At 42.1% G+C, this 15164-nt stretch overlaps 1 protein-coding gene across 5 annotated transcripts in view; it reads left to right on the top strand.

Annotated features, from left to right (window-relative positions):
• The window catches only part of Mbd5 (methyl-CpG binding domain protein 5), a 162336-nt gene extending 157493 nt beyond the window's left edge, over nucleotides 1-4843 (top strand). For all 5 annotated transcript variants that reach the window (XR_005286101.1, XM_038335675.1, XM_038335674.1 and 2 more), the window contains 2 exons: nucleotides 1187-1262; nucleotides 4203-4843. Coding sequence is in view for 4 of the 5 variants with exons in the window: in XM_038335675.1 (XP_038191603.1) it covers nucleotides 1187-1262; nucleotides 4203-4274 (148 nt within the window). In the remaining variant the exon portion in view is untranslated. The remainder of the gene's footprint in view (nucleotides 1-1186; nucleotides 1263-4202) is intronic.
• The last annotated feature ends 10321 nt before the right edge of the window (nucleotides 4844-15164 follow it).

Raw genomic sequence — 15164 nt, 5'->3', positions numbered from 1 at the left:
CATTTATGTTCACTTTGGACAAATTCACTCCGCAAATATATGCAGCATTCATGGTGTGCCTAGAAGTATAATACTCAAAGGTGGATCAGTGAGCATCTGTAAGGCACAGGGGGAGAAAACCAAAATATAGGAATTGTCAGGTCATTGTGTATTGAGAACGAAACCTAGGGAGCTCTCTGGTAAACGGAAAGACCTCATCCGAAGACATTCCACTGAAGTTATGGTGTTCCCTCCCACAAGTACAAATTTCCAATCTCCAGTGTAGATGCTGAGATAAGAATTAACTCTTGCAAAGCCATGCCAATGATAGCCTGCTATAGGAGTTTGCTTCAGCCACTTTCCCGTCAAATGTCCTGATGAGAATAGATTGCCTGCATATTCAGAAGATTCGGGAATAAAGTTTATATGTATAGATGAGGGGAAGGAAGGTAGGTGAATGGATGTGTAGCCATAGAGAAGGTCAGTTTGCTTGACTGTAGTAATGGGCACAACAGTTTCATCCATATGAGTTTCAAAATTGGCATGTGTTATTCACGGAAACCATGAAGTGGGGTGCTGAGTGAGAAAGCAAGTCAGAGGAGTGATCGGCATCTGAGACAATCATCCTGTGTCTGTTGGGAGGATCACGCCACGTCAGTTTAAGTGAATATGGGTGAAACCAGCCTCCGAGCCTCAGGCGTGACGAGGGAATAGCTGTTTCTGACCTGGACAGTGCATCAGAATTTAACTTTCTTTTTGCTCCATTTGACATAGCTGAGATCCAGAAAGGATGGAGGGAGCTCCCTAGTGGCCAGAGCCTGCAGTTCAGTCCCCATGTCCCAGCCACAATCTGTTTCCCTGCTGAGAAACAGCCAGGCAAAAGACCTTGTGGGACAGACTGAATCCTGGTAGAAGCCCCTGCACTGGCGGCCACAGAACCCCTGATGCAACCTTCGTCTCGGAATACAGAAGAAGCATATCATGGGGCGAGCTTCCTGAGCTCATCTTTTTAAGACGCTGTTATTTAAATCATTAGTTTCAGTGGTGGGAACTCCAAAGTGATGTGTTATGGCCTGGTTTTCTAAACGTGAATCTAGATTGACTTTCTCTGGTCGAATTGATATGTTTGTTTTCTGATGAGGGAATTAAATGAAGGCTTTTGTTTCTTTAATTTGTTAATCTGGCATGTTATTTTCATTAATTCCAGAAGTGGAAAACTAAATAACCATTTAGAAGCTGCTATTCACGAGGCCATGAGTGAACTGGACAAAATGTCTGGGACCGTAAGTCAATTTATTTTTCTCATTATACTGTGTTTCTTTGAAAATAAATTGCTTTAACACTTTATTGGTAACCTCTCTTGAACATTGTGAAGCAACTCATAGCCATACTAAACTGCTCCACAAGGGAAAGACTGATACCAGAAAAGCATTTAAGAAAAAGGAGCCTGTATTAGCTATGCCTTTTTTATTTTTTCTGAGATAAGTAACTTTTGTTTTCTTACAAAGGTTCATTAAGTGTCAGCAACAATATGGTGAGGTCCCAATCACAGATTTCTGCATTTGACTGTGAGTAGCAGTGACTGTCAGTGTAACCAAATATTCAGCAATACAAACTTCACATTTAAGGGGGAAAGTGAGGTTTTTTTTTTAAAAAAAAAAAAAAAAGTGAATTTCAAAGAGTGTACTGACTTCTCATTTTCCTTCTGCTATCTTAAAGTTAGAATGTTTTGTGCAAAGTTCTGTTAGTGTAAACTGTAAACCCTGTGATTAAGGAAGTAATGTGCTTTCTCTTCACATTTTTGTTGCATGATGCATCGGATGCATTGAGGGGAGAAGTCTAAAGCCTTCTCTCCTTCACATGTAGACTTTAAACACATGAATCTAATTTTAGTAATCCCCTTAAACTAAAAATTATTTCAGGCTATGTAACAATGAAAAATAATTTACTGACACTTTGACTTAGGTCTTCCAAATTCTAACAACCCATCCAATGGCTACTCAATGATGGATAACATGTAGAGGTTTGCAAAACGTTGCAGTTGGTGCAGGTCATAAAAATTTGGTAATCTAGCCGGGCGGTGGTGGCGCACGCCTTTAATCCCAGCACTCGGGAGGCAGAGGCAGGCGGATCTCTGTGAGTTCGAGACCAGCCTGGTCTACAAGAGCTAGCTCCAGGACAGGCTCTAAAGCTGCAGAGAAACCCTGTCTCGAAAAACAAAACAAAAAAAAATTGGTAATCTAACCTACAGTGGGAGGACACTGAGTTTCCTGATAAACTTGTAGGCCTAGACCAAGTGGCCATCAACTCAACATCTTCTAGGACCCGGGTGTATACTGTCTGTAGTAAAGAGGTATGAAAGCAATCACAATCCTAGAACTGAGAATTACCAACTAAGATGTACTGCTTACACTGCTGACCACTCCCTGACTTAGAATTTCAGCACCAACGGCCATCTCTCACTTGATTCTGGGGCATTCTGAGGAAGGTGCTGCTCCACTCAGCCTCTCACATCCTAGATTCTCTGTAAAGTACCCACTGCTCCTTAGGACCTTAACGTATTCCGTATCCCATATATCCATTGCATCCTGCTTGATAGTGAAGAAAGAGAGGGCACAGAATTGTCAACATAGCTCCTATCAGCCCAGACCGCCTCGACGCAAGTGGGTTAGGAAATACATTATACAATGTGCCTTCCAAGGAAAAAGATAAAAATGGTTTGGTCTTTGTCTCATTACTCTGTCTTGGGGCATTTGGCCTTTGTGGCCACCAGGCATTGGCAACTAATGAGGCAAACCTGGAATGTGTTCTTCAGAAGTTCTTCCTCCTTCATACTCCAGCAGAGCTGAACCATGCGGGAAGTTGCGATGGAATTGCAACATGTCCCCAACTTTCTCAAGAACCCAAAAATAAAATGCCTTATGTTTACAATTGTTTGAAAGATATTAAAGCACTTATACACACACAAAACATTGAAAAACTACATATCTAAGTAAAATACCTTTTCAGGCTACATTGGACCTGCAGATTACTAACACGTTGTTGTGGGTAAAGACTTTCCTCGATAACGTAGCACCTCACCTCAAGTGAACTTGAGTTGTGTTTGTTTTAAAGACATGCACAAAAAGGGTCTGGAGAAAGAAGTAGTCCTGGAAGTTCATGAGCATTATCTTAAAGCTTTAAATACCATTTTTATAAATGAATCTTACCTTTGACTAAAGACAATTAGCCTTTGCTGTTGTCTAACCTTTCTTTTTGTAATTGGCTCAGTGTTGGGAATTGAATCTAGGACTTCATGCATGCTTGGCAAGCACTTAAAACTGAGTTAGTTCCCAGCCCTTAAACATTACATTTAAAGCACACAATTAACAAGTGGATTTTCCTAACTCTGAGTCCTATGACATCATGTTGGTAGGTTAAAATTGGCTATGGTAGAAGCATTTACACCATGGGAATTAGCAAATACTACAATAGTTTTGTTTCCAAATGCTAGTTTAAAATACTTACTTTGGCCACAGCTTTGGGTCTATTCTGTCTTCTGTGTCTTACTTCATTCTTTGACATCACTAGCCATGTACCAGGTTGGGAGATCTTACCTCCTGTCCCTCAGAATGTATCTCCTATCTAATGCTCTTGTACCATTCAACTCCTTTTCACTGTGACGCACAGAATTAAATGTTTCTAGTTCCTGTACTAATATATAACAATGAGTTGCATTAGTTGTTCTTCCCAACTCACACAAACTCAAGCCTGCCCATGAGTGGTCTGGGAGTTCTGTTGCCTATGCTGATTCTTCTCATAAACAAACATCCTCGGGCAGAACTACATGTAGGTAGATATTCTGATCTTTGACACTTTATAGAAGTTATACAATAAGTAGTGTAATGAAGAGAACAGAAGCAGATTTGGCATGCATTTACCTGAGTCTCCAGGCCATAGTGAGATTGTTGATCCAGGCATCTCTGGCTGGCGATTCTCCAACTCTTACTGTGCTCCACACTATTCAGTGGTGTCTTCTGCTACTCAGATTATCAGTTTCTACTATTGCTCAGGCTTTGTGGAGACAGTGCACAGACTTAGGTCTTTGTAAATTTTTTTAAAGAGTCTTAGGATATCAGTGGTTGGAAACAAAGCAGACTGTTTTCTGCCCTATTTCTTTGTCAGAAGTCATATGGTGTTTATGATTTCAATTTTCCCGTTATTTTTTCCCACCTTATTCCCAGGTTCACCAAATCCCACAGGGTGACAGACAAATGAGGCCCCCCAAGCCCAAGAGGAGGAAGATCTCCAGATAACAGAGACTGTTCCACTGGCACAGCGTTATCAAGGGAGCGTGCACAGATCATCTGTGTGTAGGTGTTCCAGTGGCACAGCGTTATCAAGGGAGCGTGCACAGATCATCTGTGTGTAGCTGTTGATGCGGCCATGGTGAGGTCAGAATGTAAACTATGACAGATAGCTACCACCACCACAGGGCGCCCAAAGGAGCAGTGATGGAGATGTGGAGATCAGGAAGGAAAATGAATGTTGAAAACAAAACGAAACAATCAAAATCCCTGTATGAACAAAGTGATAAGTGGCCAAGTGATTGCTGAGAAGCGTTTTCTATTATACTAAAATTGTGATTATAAGAGATAGTCCAAATGTTTCTGAAGAATTTTCAGTGTTGTATATAGAAAATACAGAATTTCATGGCGATATTAGAAATGTAAATATTGTACAATATTGTCATGTACAAGCATACTTAATGCACACTTTATCTTTTATTGTACAAAGAAATAGTGTACAAAAAATCTTTGGTTTCTATGGAGTACACCTACCAGAGACTACCAGTGTAAAGTGATAAATAAAAATACAACCTAAATGCTTTTCTATGATAATATAACAGATGCTGGTTTTGTACTTAACAGCAGAGCAAAGACACGATGATGTAATACACAAACCATGGCATACGCTGCACACCACTGCGTGTCCACTTACAATGTCTTTTTAGCAGGAGCCTCATATAAAAGCACTAGACTCAGGTTTGGGGGTCTAAGAAGCCTAAAAATTTCTGAGCGGATGACGGTTCACGGGCCTACATCAAGAATTCAGAATCTCCACCATTTGTTACAATTTCACTGTTTCACAGTTTCAGACATTTCTATAATGAATTTGAGTCACTGTCCCTGCCTCCATCCCCTTCTTTTACCCACCCCTCTTTACAGTGAGTCCCCTGCTATTTTCATGTCTTCCTGTGTGTGACCCACTGAATGTGATTAGAGTTTCTTGCCTGAGCATGGGCGGGAGGTTATTTACTAGAGCAAGGCAACTTCTCAGTGGCTACACCAGGAAGGAAAATGACATCCCCTCACCCAGCAACCACTGACTAATAGTCCCTCATGGTGGAGTGGGACCACAGGGCCCCTCCATGGTGAAATACTGGTGTGTTCAGTCATGTGTAAGTCTTGTGCAGATAACCAAAGGGGCGGGCTGGAGCGGGATGGCTATAGCATACCGAGAAGGTATCTCCCTGTGCTCTGGCTCTAGTGTTCCTTCCACCCCTTTCCCTATCTTGGAAAGGGGATATGGCTGTTCCATTTAGGACATTTTTAAAAACTAAGTTTTAAAATAGAGTAGGTTTTATAAAATTTAAAAAACACTTAGACGAACTATTTTACTCCATCATTTATTTAGTAAATCTTTGATAGCCACCAGTTGAACTAGATAGCTTTCCACCAACGATGCTCAGAGTTTTTCTGCAGATAACGTCTGATGAGGTAAAGCCTCGTTTCCACACATGGAGGCAAAGGCCACACACTGCAGCCCTCAACAGACATAAGGGCGAAGACAGTTCAGTTTTTATTTTTTGTAATGGGAAAAATAAGTCAAACCGCATTTCATGCCATTCATTTGTGTCACTTTACACGGAAGAGAGAGCAGCTTACAAAATTATGAGCAGTGGTAATTTTATCAGTATTACGTAACATATCAGATTTATTTTATTTAAAGAATTATTTATACCATTCACAGATTATTTTATATATATATATATATAAATGTGGCTGAAATATGTTGGTTACGTCTTATTAGCCAAATTATTTATGTTATATTAAATAAAAAATGTGAAATAAAGGTAGAATATTGCTACATTACAAATACACGAACCTAAAACTGCGAGTCTTCGTAAAAGTGCAAGATAATGAACAACAACGGAGCGCAGTGCATCTCCCGTCTGCTGCACAATTCTTTGTGGCATAGACAAAACTGCAGACCACCTGTTAGAGACTGTCAGAAGAAGGGGTACGTTATACCCTGTTAGAGACTGTCAGAAGAAGGGGTACGTTATACCCTGTTAGAGACTGTCAGAAGAAGGGGTACGTTATACCCTGTTAGAGACTGTCAGAAGAAGGGGTACGTTATACCCTGTTAGAGACTGTCAGAAGAAGGGGTACGTTATACCCTGTTAGAGACTGTCAGAAGAAGGGGTACGTTATACCCTGTTAGAGACTGTCAGAAGAAGGGGTACGTTATACCCTGTTAGAGACTGTCAGAAGAAGGGACACGTTATACCCTCTTTTTTGGAACCAGCCTCTACCCAAGACCCCCAGAGATCACTGCCTGTCCCCTTGCCATGGTCACTCTGTAGCCTGGCACTCGGCTGCTGGGAGATTGTCCTCTACCAGACTCTGGACACTACTGGTGGAGGAAGTCCTCCTGTATTTGTGTTACTTTTCACCTTCCTAACCCTCCTCTTAAACTCCCCAGTCCCATCATGTAACAGAGTCCCAGTAACTCAGGAGAAAGGAGACAAAACTCAGAGTACACAGCACACATACACCACCAGAGTCTCTTTCTTTTCTTTTCTTTTTTCTTTTCTTTTCTTTTTTAAGACAGGGTCTCTCTGTGAGCTCTAACTGTCTTGGAACTTGCTCCATAGACCAGGGTGACCTCAAATAGACAGAGATCCTGCTGCCTTTGCCTCCCAAGTGCTGGGACTGAAGGCATACATCACAACACCCATCCTCCACCATATTCACTTCTGACTTCAGAGTTCTGAGATTTTCCCTCACATCTTTTACCTTTCTGTCTGTCCTGTCCCCACCCTGCCTCTTATCCTCAAGCCTAATGGAATACACATGGCTGCAATGGAAGTGCCTCCTGCAGTGGGTATGGTCATTTTATCTTTGGGGAAGGAGGGAGGGGGTACCAGAGGGAGGGGGTACCAGAGGGAGGGTCCCACAGCTGCCCAAGCCTTCATTCAGTCACATGAAGTAACCTTTGATATCGTATAGTGGACATGTTTTGTTACAAGGTGATGTATGTGGTCTATCTAAACCTCTGATGCTTTTCTTTGGCATCAACCTGCTTCTTCCTGTTTGTGCCCATTGTTGTTTGTTCTCAGAGAGACATGGGCATGTCCATGCACTCCATGTGTCTGCATGTGTGATGTGTTACGTGGGCGTGTCCATGCACTCCGTGTGTCTACATGTGTGATGTGTTGCTGCTGTACAGAAGACTCTCTTACTTAGCCTTGGCTTTTGCGTCTTTAGACTGGGCATGTCTGTATGTTCTGTGTGTCTCCATGTCTGATGTGTTATGTGGCTGTGCACTCCATGTTTCTGCATGTGTGATGCATTGCTGTGGGCATGTCTGTGTGTTCTGTGTGTCTTCATGTGTGATGTGTGATGTGTAATGTGGGCGTGTCCATGCACTCCGTGTGTCTACATGTGTGATGTGTTGCTGTACAGAAGACATTGGCCTTTCCATCTTTAGAAGGTGTGGCTCCAACACACCTTCTTTGGGGAATCTGAGTTAGTTCCATTAGCACCATGGTATGCTTTGCTTCAGGGAACCATGCAAAATTGGTTTCTACCGTGGCCTCATAGTCGCTGTTGCTTTGCTGAGGGTGCGAGATACGACTTCCTCTGTCCACGTGGGTCTTTCTCTTTTTCTCTTACAGTTTCATGGTTTCATATAAGCAGGGAATGTACATGCTATCAGGAGTTTAGGTCATGCCATGCTGTAACACTTTTTGAAATGTTACACCTGCTTTACACCTGAAAAGCTGCTCACTGATGCTTCAGTTCTTCTCATAGAGCCATTTCCTTCTCTTTCTACTGAAGCCAATTTATTTTAAAATAAAAACTAGTCCTTCTATGTCAGCAAAATTTTTATTTCCTAAAATAACCTTTTTTAAAGAGAAAAATCAAGCATTAGGAAAGAAAGAAAAGAAATCTTCGTCTTGGTTTTTTCCTTTAGAGAATATAATAGTCCTAACTAGCAAAGGAAATTTAATCCATCCCTTCACAGTTCTGAGAAGCACACAGAGAATAGACTACACATCTAAGTAGTTTTAACGCATCATTCCAAATGAGTAAAAATTAACACGAAGGCCTTGTGTGATTTGTCTTACACCTTTCCAAGCAGTCCAGGACTTGTTTTTAAAATCTTCTTAAAGGAAGATTTTTGAAACATACTTATCAGTTGCGCTTTGAATGAAAATGCTTGACAAGCACCATCCTCTATGATGTCATGAGCTATGGTCAACCCTTTGTAAAAACCTGATGTGGAGTTTTGCTATCTGTCTGTAAAGTAAACATGGCCTCCTTACTTTATAATGTAGCAGCCATGCGGGAGGCGCTGAAGCTGGTGGCTCACCATCTGTGAGTTTTCTGAAGATTCTCGGGTGATAGCAATACACTGTTGTGAACCATGGTGACCTTCCACGCAGGGTTCAGCCTTCTTTTGCGAGTCATACACAATTTTGCATTAGGATTTAAGACCTGGAGGATGCTTAGGATGTTGGTAGCACTATTCTGTATGAAAAGAAAGCTTAGAAGTCTAAGTCCCGACTAATACCTGTTTCCTTTGACCGCTTATGCCCAAGTGACCTAACACAAGACTCAAGGCTCCACAGTGTAGAACATAAAGTCCTGCATAAAGATGTGGACAAAAGAATCCAAGCAGTCACAGCTGTAACCCCAAATTAGCGTATCTTTTTCTTTGCTTCACTCTGTCATGTTTGCATTAGCCAAAGACACAAGGACATTAGTAATTCATATGTGTAAGAAACCAGAAGTGAGTATTAAATCATTAAGCCAGAAAGCAGTAAACAGTGGAATCCTGGGAAATCCTGCTAACAATGGGAAGTCTGATACAGAAAAAATGTTGAAAGTATTATCTTCAAATATGAAAGTTAATTTGTATCTACTGTAGATATGTATGATAAGCCTTATCTGCTTTTATACACACTGTGTGTGTACCTCAATGACCTTTTATAAACCTGAAAAATGGTTGATTTAATAATTTGTTATGTAAATACAAAGTTGTCTATAAATTGGAAAATTTGATGCCATATGGCTTCATAATATACAAATGTGTTTTGTAACATTATGCCTTCATGAGTTAAGTGTAAATACTTTGAACTGTCTGTGTAGGAGGGTAGTGGTTTACATCTCACTCACCTTTCAAATGAATATCTTTGTCCAGATGATTATACCATCAGAGAAACAAAATGGCCTGAAACTTTTCAATGTGGAAAGCAAATACGGTTCCAGTTTCCCCAAGACCCCTTTTACATGCAAAACCGTTGAACTGTGCTAAACACGTTGTATCGCGAGATTTTCATACAAGATTTAATGGTCTATGCCAGGGATCCACGTAGGAAAACTTCCCAAAGGCAACTCTTCTACTTGAGAGACAGCCCACAAATCTTTCTTTGAAACATGAAGAAGGGCAGAGCCCCAGCCTTCTACTGCTTTGCAGCTTACTCTTTTCTGCCTTGCTCCCAGGGGAAAGTTCCATGTCGATGAATAGACCTTAACTCTTGCTCCTCAAGAATCCCACAGGTAGTTACCTCAACACTGGGCTTTCAGCACTGGTACTAGTGACACTGGGGGCCGAGTTGTCTCTGATTGAGGAGCTGCCTTTCGCATTCTCAGACGTTTCACAGAGCCCTTCCCCTCAGCCCTTCTCAGTGACAGTAGCAAGCTATCCCAAGTTGTAACAATCAAAAGTGACTCCAGACAGTACCAGATAGCTGCAGGAGCACAAGAGGGTAGAGATTCGAATTAAAATGCAAAACAAAACACTGCCTAAGTTGAGCCCGTTTGGGACCCTGTGTCCGTGCAGGGGCCATGCGTCTGTGTAAACTACGAACAGGCTTGCATTATGTAACAGCTGGTAAACTGATTCCAGAAGCTGCCAAAATTGGTGTCAACTGAATGTGTCTTGACCTGTGGTGGCTAAGGAAGTGAATATATTAATATTGGTCCCACTTTGAACTTGATACTTTTCAGGGGTGTCCAGCATCTTTTGACACTGCAGTATGATGCCCTCTACAAATTGCATTGAGCTACAGTCATAGCCATCCTGGGACACAGTGCCACCGGGCTGCAAATTGGACATATCTGCTCAATCGTGAGATCCAAGATAACCATGACAGAGATGCCAGCTTAGAAGAGTTACCTAAGTACATGTGACTCGGAGTCTCCAAGAAGACCCAGAGCTCACATAGAGTAATACTAGGATCTCTGGGGGAGTGGAAGGCTTCAAGGTGTGGGGGGTAGATACTTTCCTTGGAATAGATGGGGTGTTTGCCTATGGGGACTATGATACATACGTGTTCTCTACAGTTGTCTTGTTCAGGTATCAGGAGTTTTTGGCTATCCTCTCAACAATTCTGACCGAAGCAAATCAGAAGATCATAGAGGTATCGTTGCTAATATTCATTCTCTTAATAAATCTTGACTATGTGCCGTTGTGTATGACACCCTGTGTGAAGCAATGGAGATCTGGTAAGCAAAACAGGCCCGTTCTCTGCCCTCACTAAACCAATAGAGAGGAAGCCAGACGTAAGTATGATAATTGTAAATGATGGGGGGCATCACATGTCTGCTCTCTGCGGGGATGAAGGCTCAAAGCACAATTAGTGGGAAATGAATAGAAGCTAGGCAAAGTAAAGAGTGTGATACATGAGAGTGTGTGGGTGTGTTAGATACATCACAGTAGTGCATGGTAAGGCTTGGGGGTAAAGAAAGCAGGAAAGAAAATGCTGGAAGAGCCTCGAGAGCCTGGCTGAGGGCACGATTTCTCACCATGTGTTGATAAGGAACTGTTGTATAGACTTTTTTAAAGTCTAGGTTTGTGTTTTAGAAAAATTATTCTGACTGCAGTGTTAAGAACCAGCAATAGTCTGGGCCTGGTATACAACCAGTCCAAAGCTGAGGCAGAAAGATCACAGGTTCAAGACTGCAAAGGGAGTTCACAGCCTGGGCAACTGAGTGAGACCCTGTCTCAAATGACAAGTGGAAAGAAAGGCCTGAGAATACCGGTCAGTGATAGAGTTCTTACCTAACGTGTCTGAGGCTCTAGGTTCAAACAACAGTAATACACATGCACATATGCATATACACACACAGGCACATGCAAACACACACATACACATACACACATACACACACAAGGGGTTAAACTAAAGAGCATGAAAATCTCTTCTGAATAACATTTTCAAATTCATAAACTTCCTGATTGTTTTATTAGAAAATACCAGCTTACCATAAATTTTCAGATTACATTTGTCAATCAGATACCATTCCAGTCTAGAGCTGTGTGTGTGTGTGTGTGTGTGTGTGTGTTTCTAATATAGGTTGAACTTTCTTTTTTTATTGAGCTATATATTTTTCTCTGCTCCCCTTCCTTCCTCTCCCCTCCCCTCCTACCCTCTCCTATGGTTCCCATGCTCCCAATTTACTCGGGAGATCTTGTCTTTTAGGTTGAACATTCTTAATCTGAAATATAAAATCCTCCAAAGTGCAAACATTTTTAGTGAAAATATCCTATCTTAAGTGTAAGGTTCTACACCTAATTTCATGTGAAGACTCACAGAAGTCAGACGCAATAAAATTCTTGTACTAAATTGCCTCAGTGTGTATGTATGTGAAAAGTACACACAAAAAAAATTTAATTTTGGATCTAATACACAAGATGCCTCATTATATGTATGCAAATATTCTAAAGTCCCAAACAACCCAAAGCCTAAAAGACAGCTGACCCCCCAGCATTTTAGGAACAGGATCCCAGCTGCAGTCACGGGGACACGTTCTGTGTGTCCTACATCGCCTTTCTTTCCCTCCACAGGTAGGAAAGCAAACGCATTTCTATCCTGGTTATCAGAGCTTGGGAGGTTTAAACCCTCAAGCATTGTTGCTAAAGTGGTAGGGCACTACCAGAATGTCCAGGTAAGTACAGGTCGGGTATGGACTTTTGGGATGAACACCTTGTCTGTCCTCCTGGGGAATAAGAAGCTGTGATGGAAGGTGCAAGATCCTCGAAAAACAAGGTGAGCACTGAAGATTCGGGAAGGACAGCAAAGCAGATGAAAGGCGATCGGGGCCCAGAACAGGTCAACTGACTGTTGGACCTCCACCCCACAGCAGGTGAGAACACAGCCTTTCGTCATGCGAACCAGCCCGTGATGATGTATGTGTTCTGCAAACATCCCAACCACAATTAGTCACTTTCTATATTCAATGGACAGTGAAGCTGGGGGCTTTTCAAAGCTCATCCTGGTTTTTAAAAATAGACAAGCACTAATAAACTAACAGATATTCAATCAGATGGCCTCTGGGCTAGCAGATATCCCTTCCCTCTAACATGAGGCCATGTACACAGAAGTGCACCCCCTTACAAAAGCAGTCCATTATAATGGTTACAAACTGGGCCCTAGAGAGCCCTAATGGATGTGCGTTCAAAATGTCCTTCCTGATACTAACTGGTAATTTGACTTGGGCAGGTTCTTCATCTGAAAAAATAGAACAATGGCACTCGCCTTATTGTGTTAAAGACTGGATGACATACCACAGATTAAACACTTAATACCAAGCACTGATAAACGGCAGTGTAAAAATACAGAAGAGCAAAGGGACCCGTCAGAAGGAACTGTCAGGCCCTGGCACTGTTAGACTCTGTGGGTACCTGGGAAGCCTCGAACAGAAGACGAGCTCTGCTGTCCAGGGTCATGCTACCAAAAATGAATCCTCAGAGATGCCCTTTGTGGCTCCTCTTTGCAGTCCCACATGTCTGGACTGACTTAGCTGTGGGTTTTCCTGGATGAATTCTGCTACTCATGGTGCCACAGCAGAAATGGGCCAATAAAACGATTTCCCAACAAAGTACTCTAGAGGTTAGTTTCTTCAAGAAGTTACATACATTGGCTATAGTAACCAGAATAGAATTAGAATTGGATAAAATTTGAGCATTTCTTAGCCTCTGCCTTACAATAAAATTGAGGACAGCTCTACAGATAAGTAGCCAGACTGCAAACATGTAAACAGCCAGCGGTACGGAACTTAGGACAGGTGAGGACATATTTGCCTCGAGAGACTGAAATGTGAGGTCTCAGTTCTTGACACTGTATGGTTCTGTATTAGAAGATGCATCACCAGGAAGATCCTAGGGTATAAGCTCTCCATTCCCTAGTCTTAGCATCTGGAAAATGAACTGAAAAGCTACCTCATAACTGTTGGAGTGATAAAACTCCATACAAGCGCTATGTAAGCTTAGTTATTATTTAAGATAGTTGTATATGCAATACTTAGTTATATCCACTTTACTATAGAAGCTAAGCTCCTGGTCCTTCCACAAGCAGACAGGAATGATACAGGCTCAAGTAAGTAGCGTAAATACAGGTGTTGACCACTTTGATGGATCCTGCTGGTCACTTTTAACTGCATGTTGTTAAATGTATCCTCTTATTTAACATGAATACTCAGAATTATAACCAAGCTAGGGTTAAGAAGTTTCTAGAAGGGTTGAGTATGAGAGTTGGGAGGATATAGGTTGGGGTGGGTTCATAACTATCCTAGGATTAGCTGTACACAAAAGACTAGCACAAAATGAAAAAAGATAATAGACTGAGAAGTGCTTTTAAAAGAGAAGAAAAGACATGTATAGTGGTCACATCTGTAAATGCTCTTAGAGATAATTTCTTAATTGGGAATACCTATCTAAATAGTATGCCCGGGTTGTTGCACACTGTTAAGTCGTAGGCACACCTTGCTGTAAGGAGAAACATACTCGCCAGTGGTGGAAAGGTGGAATTGGACATTGACTCCTAGACAAGGCCTCTGTGAGGTTTCCTGATAGTGGAGCTGCCTGGGCATGGGGAAGGCTCCTGGGGAACTCAGCTGGGAGGGCTTCTCGGCTCAGTTTTCCTTTCCAAGTTCATCTTCAGTAGCTTTCCTTGCCATGAAGAGAGACTGCAGAAATGTCTCATGACCCTTTTCAGGCTCTGCCCCCACTTCCAAACACGTAGTGGTTATTTTGAGTAGGTAAGTTCCTTCAAATTTCAACTTAACTTGGAGACAGGAGCTGGTGATCGCAGGCTGATTCTTACTGCTGTGGTTTATCTGTCAAAGAAGAGAAAACATTTCACAGGAGCTGGGGAACAAGCGCGCAGAGACTGAACAGAAGGATGTATAGGCTCCCTCTGGGAGAGCCATCTTTTGGACAGGAGTCACTGGAGGCTGGGAACTCCCTCCTCCCTTCTCTTGGCTTTCTGTCTCTTTCTGATGACCAGTGATCATGATCCCAAAGGAGCTGAGGCATCCGGGAAAGGGGCAGAAGCATGCATTGCCACTTTGAGTGTAATCAAAGGTCGTGCCCAGATATTGCCACCAGGAGCTCACAGACTTCTTTATGAAAAAAAAGAGATGGAAAGTGTGGTTTGGGCCTCGGGGTAAAACAATTCCCCTGCTATTCTTCCCCTCTTTGTCTTACTATGTAGCCCTGGCTGACTGAATTCCAGATCTTCCTGTCTTCATTCAGCCGGGAAAGCAGGTGTGTGTCACCATGCCTGGCTAGCCTTCTTTTCCTTAAGGCAATGGTTTCCACCCTTTTTTTTTTAAACCAGGAATTCCTGTCAATAAAATAAAAATAAAATCAAAGGTGTACTATGTGTGTGTAAATAGTGTTATATATCCTACTGTTCCATTTTAAGAGCACTCAGAAATGAAGAAACACTGAGATAAGCTGAGAATGACTCATCATCTCCTCCTTCATTGTACCGGGGCTGTGTGCATGCAACTCTGAGGAGCCCTCGTCAAAGCACCAAGATTACAAAGCAGCAAGGTTACAGCATGTTACTCCTCTGAGTATTATCAGCAATGAATGTTAATGATCAAAGCTCATGGAAGAGAGACCCA

The sequence above is a fragment of the Arvicola amphibius genome, chromosome 7, assembly GCF_903992535.2.
Source record: "Arvicola amphibius chromosome 7, mArvAmp1.2, whole genome shotgun sequence".
Lineage (NCBI taxonomy): Eukaryota > Metazoa > Chordata > Mammalia > Rodentia > Cricetidae > Arvicola > Arvicola amphibius.
The sequence above is the reverse complement of the archived record's forward strand: the minus strand, read 5'-3'. Positions and strand labels throughout refer to the sequence as shown.